General features: G+C 37.6%; 1 protein-coding gene across 1 annotated transcript in view; it reads left to right on the plus strand.

Moving 5' to 3' along the window:
- The first annotated feature begins 8,527 nt into the window (after positions 1–8,527).
- LOC110037162 (acid sugar phosphatase) overlaps positions 8,528–14,902 on the plus strand; it is a 42,421-nt gene continuing 36,046 nt past the window's right edge. The window contains exon 1 of the mRNA XM_020741741.1: positions 8,528–8,803. Coding sequence (XP_020597400.1) covers positions 8,690–8,803 — 114 coding nt within the window. The 5' untranslated portion in view covers positions 8,528–8,689. The remainder of the gene's footprint in view (positions 8,804–14,902) is intronic.

Raw genomic sequence — 14,902 nt, forward strand, 5'->3', positions numbered from 1 at the left:
CCACAAAGTCCCCCGCCGATCCATGCAATGATAGAACATCTCCTTACAAATTCTCTCAAAATCTCCTCTCCAATCTCTCCAAAAGGGTAGAAATCTACATTTCTACCCCTATTCTAAAAACCCTAAACTTTCTCCACACTTTTCCTAACATTCCTCTCACACACAAAAATCCTACTTTTCTTAACCTAAATTCATTCTTTTAATGTGTAGGGATGAAGTTTGAAGAGTTGCCACAAGAGTCCTTTCAAAAAGCATCCAAATACGTTGAATTTCGGCCCATAACCGCCAAAAGTCAGTCCATAGTCGTCCCGGGCGCCTTCGGCGGGCTCGAGGGCACCGCCAGCCTGCTTTTCTGTCATTCTTTGGTCTTCTTGGGTAAATCTCGCCGTCGGCGCCATTTTGGGCGTCGTCGGTGAGCAGACTGCGCAGCCCCCCCCTTTCGCTCCGTTTGGCAAGAAGTGTGAAAGAGATTAAGCGTTTAAAGACTTATCGAAAGATGACAGGGCAAAATTTCATTTCTTGCTCGTTTTTGCTCCAAATTGCACCATTTTTGCATCTTTTTGCTCCAATGACCATAATTCATCATACATGAAACAAAACATAAAAAATACTCTTCTTTAAAGTGCAATATCATCAAAAATAGTTTAAAATAGGTATGAAAATCTCAACATATTTTCCTTTGGTTAGTACCGTCATAAAAGATTGAGATCAAGTTTTTAGTGTTGTTGCCGGGAGAAGTAAAAAAATTTTGAAGGAATGTTTAAGAAAGCAATTTTCTATTCTTAGAAAGTCTTATTTAAACTTTTAAATTTATTATAAGAATATTGTAGTGTTATTTTTATATAAGTTCTTATTTGTGTGATTTTATTTTATGTTATTTTGTAGTAATGTATGAGTAGTTCAAGTTCTAAAGGACTAGTGTCCTATGATTCTAAATTAGAAAGAACTATTAGAAAAATTTAAAAAAACAAAAATACGTAAAAAGATCAAAATTTTTAAGAAATGACAAATCAAAATAATCAAAATGCTGAAGTTAATCAAGAATTTAGACCTTTAAGAGATTATGTAAGAGATTATGTAAGAGATTATGTAAACCCTATAGTCGATGAACTTCATTGTAGTATTCAAAAACCTATTGTAGTCGCTAATTTATTTGAACTTAAATGTGCTTTATCCAAATGGTATCAAATAATCAGTTTGGGGGAGCACCAACTGAAGATCCAAATTTACATCTTGGTAATTTTCTAGAATTTTATGCTACATTTAAATATGATGGTGTTTCAGATGATGTTATAGGACTTAGAATTTTCCTTTCTCACTGAGAGATAAGGCTAAGATATGGTTAAATTCTTTAGCACATGAATCTATCAGAACTAGGAGTGATTTAGCATAGAAATTCCTTGCTAATTATTTTCCACCATAAGAAACTGCTAAGCTTAGAAATGATTTTACATCTTTTTTTTCAATTTGAAGGGGAATCAATTTAAGTGCATAAAGAACATTGACTAATCCAAAGTTTGGTCCCTAATTTTGTCGTTAGGCTGGGAGGATACTGACTGCCACTCTAGAGCTCCCACTACTGCCTCACTTGAGGGCTAACAATCTTGCATTAGTTTCCAATCAACTAGACCAAATTGAGGTTTTTAATCTATCACCTTAAAATCTCTAATTCTGCATCCAAAAAAGTATATTTCCCTATTTATTTACACTCAACTCCATGGTTGACATCATCTCCCATGAAATCAAATGTGTTTCTCCCTGTGTTGTAGAAATCATAGCTCTTTCAAAACATATGTTTCTCAACACATTTTAACAATTCAATTGGCTAGATCGAAAAGTAAATGAAGATCGGAGTTCAAAAAATTACAAATTATTGACATTTAAAATTGTATAAAACAAAATCAATTCTTCACAAAATCATATTTTCAAGCAAAGAGAAGAATAAAGAAGACTACTCAGAATTCATGAGAAGCATACAACATACTACAAAACACAAATTTCATATATAAAAATAAGTTCATAAAACAAAAGAAATAAAAGACACAACTTATCTTACAATCCTTCCCAAGTAAGTCCCTAGAAGTTCTATTCAAGCCTTTCCTTCTTTACAAGCACTCTCAATTCTCTCTTAGAAGTGTAATGAATAAGAAATCTCCCACCTTCCCTCTCTTCTCACAATTCTTGAAGAAAATCTCCAAGCCCTTGACTTTCTCTCTCTCTCTCTCTTTTTCACCCCCTTACACGCACACAAAAAACTCTCTTCTAGCCCTAGACTTCCCTGTCTTTTATTAAAGGCTCCTCTAAAAAGAATTCAAAATTTGCTCTAAAATTCTATCCAAAAAAAGTCAACCCTTTGGAATTCAAAAGACATGTCCATTGATCCAAGAGACATATCTCTTCATAAAAGATCCTTCCAAAGTGTCTAAATGCATTGAATCACTCCAAGGGGTGTTTAGAACAATTGTCCCTTTTAAAATTTGCATAAAATTTGTCCTGAGCTGCCTTAATCCGCAAAAGGTTGTCTTTGGCACATCTAGTGTCAGTTCTAGCGCTTCAGGCGCCAACTTGTTGAAGATCGCATTGTTCTGGGTTTTGGCGCTTCAGGTGCCAAATTTGGTGCATCTGGCTCTAGATCTCTATTAAATGGTTCTTCTAGCACCAGTTTTGGCGCTTCAGGCACCAACTATTTGTCAAATGGCGCTTTTGGCACCAATCTAGCGCATCAGGAGCCAAAATCCCAAAATTCGTTGTTTTGGTTCCAAATTTTGTCCTTTTTGCTACTTTTGCTCAAAATGACTAAAATTGGTATACCTACAACAAAAACATGAAAATATCATTCTTTAAAGTGCAATATCATCAAAGATAAACATAAAATATATACTTAAAAAAACATATTATTTTGGTATATCACTAGGGTAGTCAACGGAGCCAGGGGAAGTCTTAATTATGATTATATCACTAGGATAGTCAACGGAGCCAGGGGAAGTCTTAATTATGATTAACTTGGTGGCTTGATGGCTGGTGGCAAGTATCTACTTTGTTTAGTCTAATATGGGAAGAGATCCCATAACTCAAGAGACCCTTGGTCCATGACTCATGTAGGATGAGCTAGGTGGGTCTAGCTTGGTGCTTAAAGCTCAAATGTTGGATGTGGTAACCATCATTTGGTCAATTTCAAGAGGTTTAGCCAATTTGAGAGTTTGGATTAAAGATTGGGTTTTTGGTTTGAATATAGGTCTAGGTTGGGTTTTGTTTAGGATTTGGATAAAGTGATTGATCAAATGATCTTTGATAATTGTCATGAGGAGTTTGGAAAGGAATGGAGTGGATTTGAATTGATTGATATGTTCAATTTAACAGGTTTTTGAATTTGGGTCAATTTGGGGCATTTGGGCTAGACTTAGGATTTGGGCATGAAATTGGCTTCAATTGGGTTTGGAATTTGGTTTCAAATAAGCTTTTACATGATGAAATTTGGTTATGATTTGAAATTGGGGACATTGGATTGATCATGAAGTTCAATTTGTTGAATTTTGGGGAAATGACCAAATTGGGGGTTTTTGAATTGAGCTTGGAAATTGAGTTCAATTGAGCTTCAATTTGGTTTTGATTAGGATCAAACATGGTGAATCTTGATTTGGAATTGAAATTGGTGAAGTTTGGAATCAATTTGGTGGAAATTTGGGGTAATTGGGGCTTAAAGGGCAAAATAGGAATTTTGGACAAACTTGGTCAAATTGGACTTCATGAGTGGTCAAGATTGGTTTTGGAAGTGTTTGGAATGAATTTGGAGGTTTTGAGAATTTTTGTGGCACCAAGAGCATTTTGGTAATTTTGTCAATTGTAGAGGTATTGAGAATTTTGAAAATTTTGGAATGTTCTCGACAATATGAGTGGTTTAAAAGAGTTTGAGATGATTTTTGGACAAAATTGGGTAATTTGGGTAATTTTTGAAAATTTAGGGCTTCAAGGGTAATTTGATAATTTTGGGAAAGTTTGTGGGCAAAAGACTAAATTGGTTATTTGGGTAGGATTAAGGCTCAATAAGATGCTAATCATAAAATTACCCTTTTTTGAGCCATGAGACCAAGGGAACTCCGACTATGAATCCTCCATGTGTTGGTCTTAAGCAAACACAAGCCTAGGGCTACAACATGAATTTCCAAAAGAGTGAGGGATCAAGCTAAGCATGTTTGGTTAAGGGTTTTATGTTGTGAGTGAAGGTGAGGGGGTATCAAGTGTGTGTGCAAGAGTGACCAAGACCACACTACCCAGGGCTAACCCTTTGGCCAAACAGTCTTATGGGGACTCTTCTTGAGCTCCCCCATATTTGCTCTACCTACTAAGTGCTAGATGTTGGAACAACCACATGGAACTTCAAGATGGGCAAAGAAGACTTTTAGAGTTTCTAATGGCGAGGGTTCCTTTACTAGACTTTTAGGAATAGTCAATAGGAAAGTTCTATGGCTAGATCCCAGACTTCTAAGGAAAAGTGACTAAACCTCAACCAAAAGTGAGGTCAACAGGCACCGTAGTCCAACCCATCAAATGCCGAGGTGATTAGGCATTTGTACAAGATGAAATTGGTGATCCATGAGGTACGTCAGCAGACAGAGCACTATGCAGTCCAACACCAACACTAGTATGGATACATGCACCAATATATTCAGGAGGTATATGGGGTGCTTTCGCTAGTGTCATTTCCAATTGCTGCGCCTTTTGAGAATTTTGTCCCAGAGGATGAAGAGATGGAGGATACAGACAATGACTAGAGAGACTACTACATTGTTATTTTCCTTGTGCCAGGTGACAGTGCCATGCTTTAGCATGTTGTTGTCCCTACTACTGTGATGTGACTATTTTTTTGGGGTGACTATTGCATTGTTGGCAGTTTTAGTGTTATTCTTTAGACTATTGTTATTCCTTATGATGTTTCTTGAAATGTGCCCTGTAGCATCTCTGAGTATATATGAGCAGTTTCAATTTTTGTTATATGCTATTTCTTATGCCTTTTTATGTGGTTAACTGTTATGCAGTACATTACCTATACTTATAGTATATTTTCTGCACCTACTTGTGTTATCAATACTTTCTTATATAGCATGCCTGGGATAACAGGAATGTTTGAGGGAGAAATGTGATGCTTGTTACCTTGCAGAAGAGTATTTCTCATATTCTATGCTTTGCATTGTGGTTATTTTCAATAAATGCCTCATGTCAACATCCTACTTATTTAACTTGAATATATAAAACATTATTAAAAGAGGAAGAATCATAAAAGGGGAGAGTTTAAATTAATGCCTAAGAACCTTGTCCTACACTTTTACAATATTTCTTTGAATCTAATAAGCCTTAAAATAATTACAAGAGTATAATTAAATTGTATGTAGTTAATAAAATAGTGTTCCTTTATCACATAGTAATTTGCATAGAAAACTTGGATTGAAACCAAACTTTTTGGCTGGAAGATAATATATTGGGAGCTCCCAATAAGAAAAATTGACAATCAAACTCAGTAAAAAAAATAAGCTCCACCAGATATAATAATTCTCAGGAAAAAAAGGAAAAAACAACATAATAAAAGAAGAGAAAAGTATAAGAAAAAGAATTTTTTGTGGCTAGTTGAAAAAGTGGAAGAAAAATCTAAAAAATTGACAAAAGTCCCTTTGAGAAAATGTTTAAGGGCGCTCAACAATAATTGGCTTCAATTTTTCAATAATTGACAGATTTTCAAAATGAACATAGTGAGTTTCTTATGTTATTATCCAAATAAGAGGTTAGGTGTCATATGGTTGGTAGGCTGACTCCTAATTGAATCAGAATGATAGTTTGATAAATGAAAATATTTCAGGCTCACTTAAAAATGTGTTTTGAGATTTCATTAGGACCAGGAAAGGGAAAATAAAGAAAGGGTTAAGTAATTAAACCTTGGGGAAAATTTAACTTTTAAATAAAAGTTCCATAATTTTTATGACATTTATATAACCCAGTAACTAGGCAGGATAACCATATGAGTGCTACTAGCATTATGAAAATCCTAGCTAAGGTATGAGATTACCTGAGGGCATGTAATGAACAAGTTTGGGGGTATTGACATGAGCAAATTCTATGTAATTTTTGTTACATATAATCCGGCTTTTTACATGTTATTTTCGCCTTAATTATCATGAAGTTATGTTTATGGAAGGTTATTTTATGGTGGTGTGCATGTTACAGATGATCAAGCACACATTTTGGAATGAGAAAAACTAATGTTTGGACAACCAAAACTAGTGTGACCATGCCTGGAGTGTGCGTGGCTACGTCACTATATCGAAGGCAACAACGTGACTACTCTAGCATTGGGTGTGATCACACCACCCGATCAGAAAATTGGGCACAACCACGCCAAGTTTGTGTGTGACCATGCCAACGAAGAGAAAAATATTTTTTGGGAAGAAATTTCCTGCTAATCTGAGACACAAGCTATAAAAATTGATTTAGGGCAGCTTCTAAGGGGGTTTAGATCATTAAAAAATGGCTTGACGCAGAGATTGAGAGCTTTTATGTGTGTGAGAGAGGTTCTCCCTTAGGGGTTTCTTCCTTGCTTGAGGTTGAGGTCCTAAGGGTTGCTTTCCTTTCTCTATTCTTTTGTTATTCTTATTTTTTGGAGAGGAGATCATATGAGAAAGAGAGATTTTTCTTTGGTGGAGAGGACAAGCTATTTTGTAAGTGTTTACAATCATTTTTGCTTGTAACAATGATTTTTGTTGGCTTATTTTCGGTCGTACATTCCACAATGTGTAGTTAAGTTCTAGTTTGCAACTTTGTTATGTCAGGCTTGTGGTTTTTGTGGTTTTCTCGGATTTTTTTTCCCATGAAGTTTTTTTGAGCCTCCAAGCAAAAGTTTTTATGTTAAACTTTGGATTTTATTTACTCTTGATCTGACTAATTAGAATGTTACATCTTTTGTGATCCAAGACTTCTGCTCGTTGCGTAAACAAATGAAATGGTTAACTACAAAATGCTGATAAGAATAGACATATTCTATTATAATTTTGTAACCTAGAAATGGGATCAAAGTTATTCTGGGAAATGCTGTTGGGTGAAACGAAACTTAACTTAATGGGCTTCTGATTATTCTTCTGGCCTAGGCACATGCTTAAAAAGAATACTTTTATCCATCTTGACAACTATCATGTAGGGGAAAATATATGAAAACCACAACTACCACGATGACTGAATTATAAAGGCACGAGTCTCATCTCTCTTGAAGAATCGTAAAATTTTTCTGCTTGTTGTTTTCTTTGTTTTTCAAATCGTAGTTTTTATTTTTTGTTTTCAACTAAGATTGTAGGAATTAAATCTTTATCTTGTGATCAAATTGAACTAGATTTAGAAGTTCAATAAACTAGAAATTCAACCTTTAGAATAGTTCCTAAATCTTTCTTCATGGGATCGATATGCATTACTTTGAATCCAGATTATTATTTGACACATACACTTGCACAATTTAACTGACTTATTTCAACACAACTTTTTGGGCCATCTTCTTTCAAATCACAAAAAAAAAAATTCAAAAAATAAATATAATCATACTAGTTTCAATCTTTGAGGGCAGCTTTAACATTCTAAAGCTTATTATAAAGAACAAAGAAATGATCACTGTTAACTTTAAGATTTTAGTCAACATTCATAACATACAATAAAGTAAGGCAGCAATTCCAATACTTCTTATACATAAATCCATGTTCAGAATAGAGGAATTTTCTAAAAAAACAGAAATAAGGGAATGATGAGATGTAGAATATCCAAAACTATGGAAATAGAATAAGGAAAAAAGTCCATCCAATAAATATTATAAAGAGCTATATCTAAAAGACAGTTGATAGGATTATTGTTAATTACCGTACCAACTAAATGTATTGCCATTATTTTGTAGCTCAAAAAGATTAGAATTGGGAACACAATTATTAAAGTCATATAACTTATTAGTTAAAGAAGGTAAACCATATATCTTCTCCTTAATTCTAAGAATGCAATTATACTAGCCCAAAATAGGCTAAAGTTCATTACAATTATTAGCGTCAGATGAGATATAATTTTCAGCAAGGATTAATGAAGTAGTTATGGCCGGTGAAGCAAATGGAAGCCCGCTAACTTAAATCCCAACCCCGACGAACTTAAATATACAGATTCACAAGATTTAGGATTTACGAGATTTACAACTGAAATATGCGGAATCCGGGTTTATGGAATTGCGGGATTTATTTTGTGCAAAATTACCACATGATAAGATTCAACCTAAATCCTACATAAATATGATGTAAATCCATTCCCGAACATCCCCAAGGAAAGATTGGGACAACTGCAAAAGTGAAACAAAAATCACAACAAAAATCACAAGGGCTTGATTTCAATTCATAAATCACTAGTAAGATAAATTCTTATCCTATAAAATTAGAAGAAATAGGATAAGAGAGAAAAAAATTAATATTAATATGATAACTTTTTCTCCTACAAAATGCACCAACAGCATTAATTCGTACAAGCGGCCTTTCTTGTTTCCGCTTTTCCGCCACGATAAATCGCGAAATATCGACGCATTTCCCACCAACACCCCTGCATCGTCTCGTTCCACCAACCTTCCTCCTGTCTCGCGGTTTGATTCTACTGGAGAAGTCGCGACTGACAGCTTTGGTGGAGAAAGATGGCGGCATGGTGCTCGGTGGATGCAGGAGCAACGTATTCTACGGGGGAGATTAAGCAAAATTTTCGCAATTTGAATGGAATCCGAACCCTTGCAGAGAGTGGTCGCTTCAAGGTTCGGTTTCTAATCTGAGGAAATTTTTTTCTTATAATTACTTATATTTTCCAGCCGACTGAATTTGGTCTCAGACATCATCATCATTATTAGCCTTATAACGATTACATGAAATTGATAGTTTACCAGTAAAATAAAAGTTAAAAGATGATAATTGCTCCAAAAAGAAAGAAATCTTCTCAAGAATTGAATGTAGATCCTACGGCTACCCCCACGCCTAGTATTTTCCTTTTCGAACGGCATTCATTGCTAGTAATCCTCAAAATGTTTCCTTATATAACACTAATGAGGTGTGCGTCTGAATAAGGAATATGTTTTAGTTGCCCCCATTATCTCGAGTGTCTGATTGGTCGGGAGTTCTTACTTCAAGGGTGATAGGACGTTTCTCGCAAATGGCACATTTGAATTGAAGCATCGCAAAAGCTGAGAGTTTAGTATTTGTGTCCACAGATCGCAAAATATGCCAGCAGTAAGTAAAGCTAATGCTTCTCGAGAGGTGAATATAGATCCTAGGATGACTCATATTATTACTTTTTTTTTTGTTTTTTTGAATGGGATTCATTTTGTGAAATCCCCAGTGTCACCTCATAGCTCATCAATGAGTGGTTTGTCTAAATCAGGAATTTGTTTTAGTTGACCACCAGCATATCGAAGGCCTACGAGGTCTAGAGTTTTCACTCCGAGTATGATAAATTGTTTCTCACAAGTACCACCTCTAGTCTAAGCATGGCGGAGGCTGATTCTTGGGCATGAACCCATTGGTGGCAAAAGTTGAAAACAATGTGGTGAGCATAGGTTTCCAGCTTGAGTAGCTTATGAAAACTTTTCTAGCACCTAACTATTGCAATAGCAACCCTTCTAAATAACGTCCTTGGGAATGACAACAAAACAGGTAACCCATGTCATATGAAATCCCACTCATGCACCCGAATGGAGGAAACTTGAAGCACACAACTCTTTTCATCACCGTTATATTCGTTATCAACCGCCTCTTAGGACCAATGACTTAGCATACGTCACATGGTCAATGCTGCTTAATGCCACAATTATGGCCAATGTGTAAACATGTTTAAATATTAACCAACTTGGAGATAACATCAAAAATGGAGTAGCTTAGAACTTTACTAAGGGGATGTATCTAGATATCCACATGATTGAGGGGATTTGCTGGTAGTAGCATTCAAGGCTGCTATAAATACCCAATATGGTTTTTGTGAATGGATTTTACCTAATTTCTAAAACTCTAGCCATCATCGAGAGAAAAATAAACTGAGATACAAGAATAAGCCAAGGTTTTTGGCAACAAGCTCATGTCTGCATATTGTCTTTCTCCCTCTATCTTCATTTCCCTCAATCCTTTCTCACTTACATTTCCTTTTCTCGATTGATATTGCAAATAGTATCTCATTACCCAAAAACTCGTGTGTATATAAAAAATGTGTCAACATGAATCTCAAAGATATCTCGCGGTCGGCGGAAGATGTGATATGACATCACGGCGCCATCTAAAGACGATCCAGAACCACACCCCCGTCATCCGACTCTCGAGTATTGGGAGGATAATACTTCCCAGACGGATAAGAGTAGATCAACTCCTAAAAAATCTTTCTAACTAGACTTATGGGACGAATCCAATGTCGTTCACCCTGGACCGACAAAATGGGCGAAACAGACTATCTAGATCCAGAGCAGTTGTCACCGGTCCTCAATATGCAACCACTCGACCTAATGACCGCCCAACCCCTTCCGGGCGGATGTTCGTGCGCACCCCCCCCCATATTGGGCCATATTTTTGTATAAACTAAAATACTCACGTTGTACATATGTATATTAGGGGTACAATATGTAATTGTGTAACCCCCCATTTCTATAAATCGAGGGTCTATTTCATGAATAAATGTTACACAAGTTTGTTGTTCTATGCTGAGCTATTGCTCTCCTTGCTCTCTCTCTCTCCCTTCAACACTCTATGCCTTAGACATGTCCCTCAGATTGTTTTTGATTCAATATCTTAAAAGGTGCGGTGAGCGTAGAATCATGCCTTCGACATGAAGAGGAGCCCAACGATCACATCGAGGGTGTCCAAAGAGAAGTAGCTATGTTGACCCCTTATGAGATTACATCGAGGGATTTAGGAAATGAGGACTCAGATCTTGAAGCAGGTTTCGGGCCAGATCGCTGAGGTTTTGAGGGCTGTCACAACCCTAGCAAGAAATCAAGCCCCCCAAGAGCAGAACCAGTCATAGAAGGTGGCGCTCATGCACAATGATAGGAGGGTGAACAACAGCCCTAAGGGGCTGGTGACTAGCAGTATCACGACGGTGCGGGATCCGCGCAGGTGGGAAAAACAATGATTTGGGCGCCTGAGGTGTCAATTCAGCCGAGAACCCTTTTTCTCTCTATATCTTTGGAGCGGAGCCCTTGAAAAAGTTCAAACTACCGACCTTAAAGGCTTACAAAGGGCAGTCAGACCCCATTAACCAAATCACTTCATTTAAGTTAGTTTTATGCCTGCTCAACGAATCATATGCGTTCAAATGCCGTATGCTTTTTACCACTTTGAGGTTGCCAGCCCTGAAGTGCTTTCATGCACTTCCAGCCCGAAGCATCAGCAACTTCACTGATATTAAGAGATTGTTTTTGACACAGTTTGTCAGTGCTCGGAAACCCATCAAGAGCGTGCAATCCATATGACAACTTAAGCAAGGTCAGCACGAGAGCCTACGCACGTACATTTCAAACTTTCAATGAGAAATGTTGGAGGTCAAAGACCTCCGAGTCGACGCGGCCGTAGTTGCATTGAAACAAGGCTTGAGGTCTGAGAGGTTTTTTTATGACCTCAGTATAAATGAAGTCCAAGACTTGGTCGAGCTGTTGGAAAGAGCCAACAAACACGTCCACGTAGAGGAGAGTACCCCCAAGCGAGAGCCGGAAGGGTATCAGGCCCAGAAGAGAGCAACAAAGACCACCTGTCCGATGTCGGTTCGACGACAGCTAATCCTCTCGCGACAATAGAGGTTTGATCGTTACAACCAACAGGGCGGTCAGGCGATGAACCGTGATACACGACCGACCCGATACTATGAGGCCGACACAACACTATGAACAACCATTCAACGATTTTGAGGGCTTGCGTTTTACCCTTTTGAGGGTATCAATGGCGGAAATTGGGACGCTATCTAGGGCAAGGAGTATTTCAAAGAACTCGAACCATTGAGAGCTGAAGGCTTTCTTAGTGATGTAAGAAAGTACCATAAGTATCATCGAGACCATGGCCATGACACGAAGGAATGCATACATCTTTAGAGTCTTATTGAGAAGTTGACAAAAGCGGATAAGCTGAAGGAGTTTGTGGCCCAGGGACTTCCTGTTAGAGGCATGCCAATGCTCTTGCCATAGAAGCTCCATTGGACCCCATCCAGACTAATGTTATCCACATCACCACGATAATCTCAGCCATTCTCGGAGGGATATAATCCTCCAACGAAGCTCCCAGAAGAGATCCAAGATCGGGGAACTATGCAACCTTGTCTCCATGCAGAGAAGGGGGAGCTGCCCTCCATCACGTTCACAAAACACAATCTATAGTCGTAATGTTGATAATAAATAACTTCCAAGTTTGGAGTATACTTATTGCACTGGCAGTTCTGTGAATATTTTGTTTAAATCAGCGTTCAATAAGCTTAATTTTTGGACCGATCGATTGGTAATGCCGACAAGCCAATTATTTGATTTTTCAAGTGAAAAAAAAAGTCGTTAGGTGTAATGTTGCTGACGGTCACTTGGGGCGAGGGATAGAAGCAATTCACGGAGACGAAATATTTTTTAATAGTGGACTCACCTCCCACTACAACGCCAGCTTTGGTCGGTTGCTGCTAAATCGTTTCGAAGTCGTGGTGTCCACCTACCACGTTGCAGTGAAGTTCCCAAAAGATGGAGAAGTAATCACTATCAGAGGGGACTGGGAACAGTCTCGAGTCTGCTATCTCGGAGAGGTTGGGAGTGTGGAGCAGAAGCCGCTTGACTTATGAAAATGGAGAGAGGTTGGCCTCAAGATAAGTGAAACCACCCGGAAGATCTCGTCGCCAAAGGCGTCCTCGGTAAATCTTTCCTAATAAGTGATATTTTGATGCAGGGTAACGGGAGTTACTAATTCAAACACTTCAGGATCACTGTGATGTTTTTGTGTGGTCCGCTTTAGAGATGCCAGGAGCAACGATTGATGTCACTTGTCATTGGTTGATGTGAGTTGTGTAGTCCGACCGATCAAGCAGAAGACAAGGAACTCGGGGACTGCACTGGCTAGACACATCAGAGAGGAGGTGTTGAAGCTGCAGGAAGCGGGATACATTTGGGAGGTGCATATTTCACCTGGTTCTCAAACATCTTCTTTGTTCAGAAGGCCAGCGGGAAGAGGCGAATGTGCGTTGGCTTCAACAATTTGCCGCCTGCCCAACGGATTGCTACTCGCTGCCGAGGATTGACACTCTGGTGGATGCAACCGTGGGTTATTCAGTGATGAGCTTGTTGAATGCTTTCTCCAGCTATTATCAAATCAAGATGCACACGGCGGACGCTGTGAATATCGTTTTAATCACAACTGAAAGAGTTTTTTGCTGTAATGTAATACTTTTTGTGCTTTAAAAAGCTAGGGCAATATACCAATGTTTAATCGATGTAATCTTTAATAATAAAAAAGAAAAAAATATTGAAGTCTATGTCGATGATATCTTTGTAAAAAGCCGGACGATAGAACACCACATAAAGAATCTAAAAGAAACTTTTCAAACCCTAATAAAATATAATATGAGGTTGAACCCCTTGAAATGTACGTTTGGAACCTCAACCGACAAGTTTTTAGGTTACCTCATAACTCTCAAAGGAATAAAATCGAACCCGGACAAGATCCAGGCATTGATTGACATGCCATGTCTGCAAAACACCCAAAAAGCTCAAAAACTAACAGATCGGATTATGACTCTGAGCCAGTTCTCTAGCTTCACCACCGCTCCTCCAAAGCTTGAAGCCAATGAAGATCTCTCTTTGTGCTTGGGAGTGGGAGCTAGGGAGATCAACTTAGTACTGGTCCGGGAGGAATCAGAAAAGCAATTCCTGGTATGCTACACCAGCCATGTTCTTGGAGGTAGGGCTGTCAAAAAAGCTCGTTGTTCGCGAACGGTTCGTGTTCGATTCGTGAAGCAGATCGTGTTCGGTTCGTTCGATAAGCAAACGAGACGAACACGAACAAATTTTTTTGTTCGGATTGCTAAACGAACCAAACACAAACAATGACCCGTTCGTTCGTGTTCGATTCGTTTTTGTTCGAAATATAAATAATTTAAATAATATTATGAAATTTAAAAATAGTTATATTATATATATTAAAAATTTATCAAATTTTAAAATATTAAATTCTATAAATTATAATATATAATTTAGTAAATAGTATTATAAATATTTTTATATATATAAATTCTATAATTAATATAAAGTATTATATATATATATTAATATAAGTACATAACTTAAAATATAAAAACACAGGCAGCAACCCTAATCGGCTAACCCTACTATTTGCGATTCATCCTTTCGGCGCTCCCCTCTCGAAAAGCTTTCGGCGCTCCCTTCGTCCGGTTCTTTCCTCAATCCTCGCCTCAAAATCGCAAAAAAAATCGTCAACGAAAGCTTAGGGTTGTATGTTTGTGTTCTTTCTCTGATCTCTACTTCTATTTGTCTTCTATAAAGCAGGCGTTGCCGCGTTGGATCAACTATTCGGTATTTTTGCTTTAGCGCTCGATATTCTTGTTTCAGTGCTCGATATTCTTGCTTGGTTGCTTGTAAGGCCACCGAAACGTCATTTTTTAGTATATTTTCTTTAACATTTCTAGTGTATCTTCATGCTTGCCTATTAAGTTAGATTTCCATGTACAAATCTGATTCTTTCTATATCTTTATGGTTTATATAGAATATCTATATTTCTTTCTTGAGTGACATATTTTGATGGAACATTATTGAGTACGAAGTATGGATTCCATGGATCAATGAGGTGGCTGCGAAAGAGGAAGCAATGAGGGTGGAAGTTTTTGTTAGTATGAGTT

This window comes from Phalaenopsis equestris, unplaced genomic scaffold (assembly GCF_001263595.1).
Source record: "Phalaenopsis equestris unplaced genomic scaffold, ASM126359v1 Scaffold216134, whole genome shotgun sequence".
Lineage (NCBI taxonomy): Eukaryota > Viridiplantae > Streptophyta > Magnoliopsida > Asparagales > Orchidaceae > Phalaenopsis > Phalaenopsis equestris.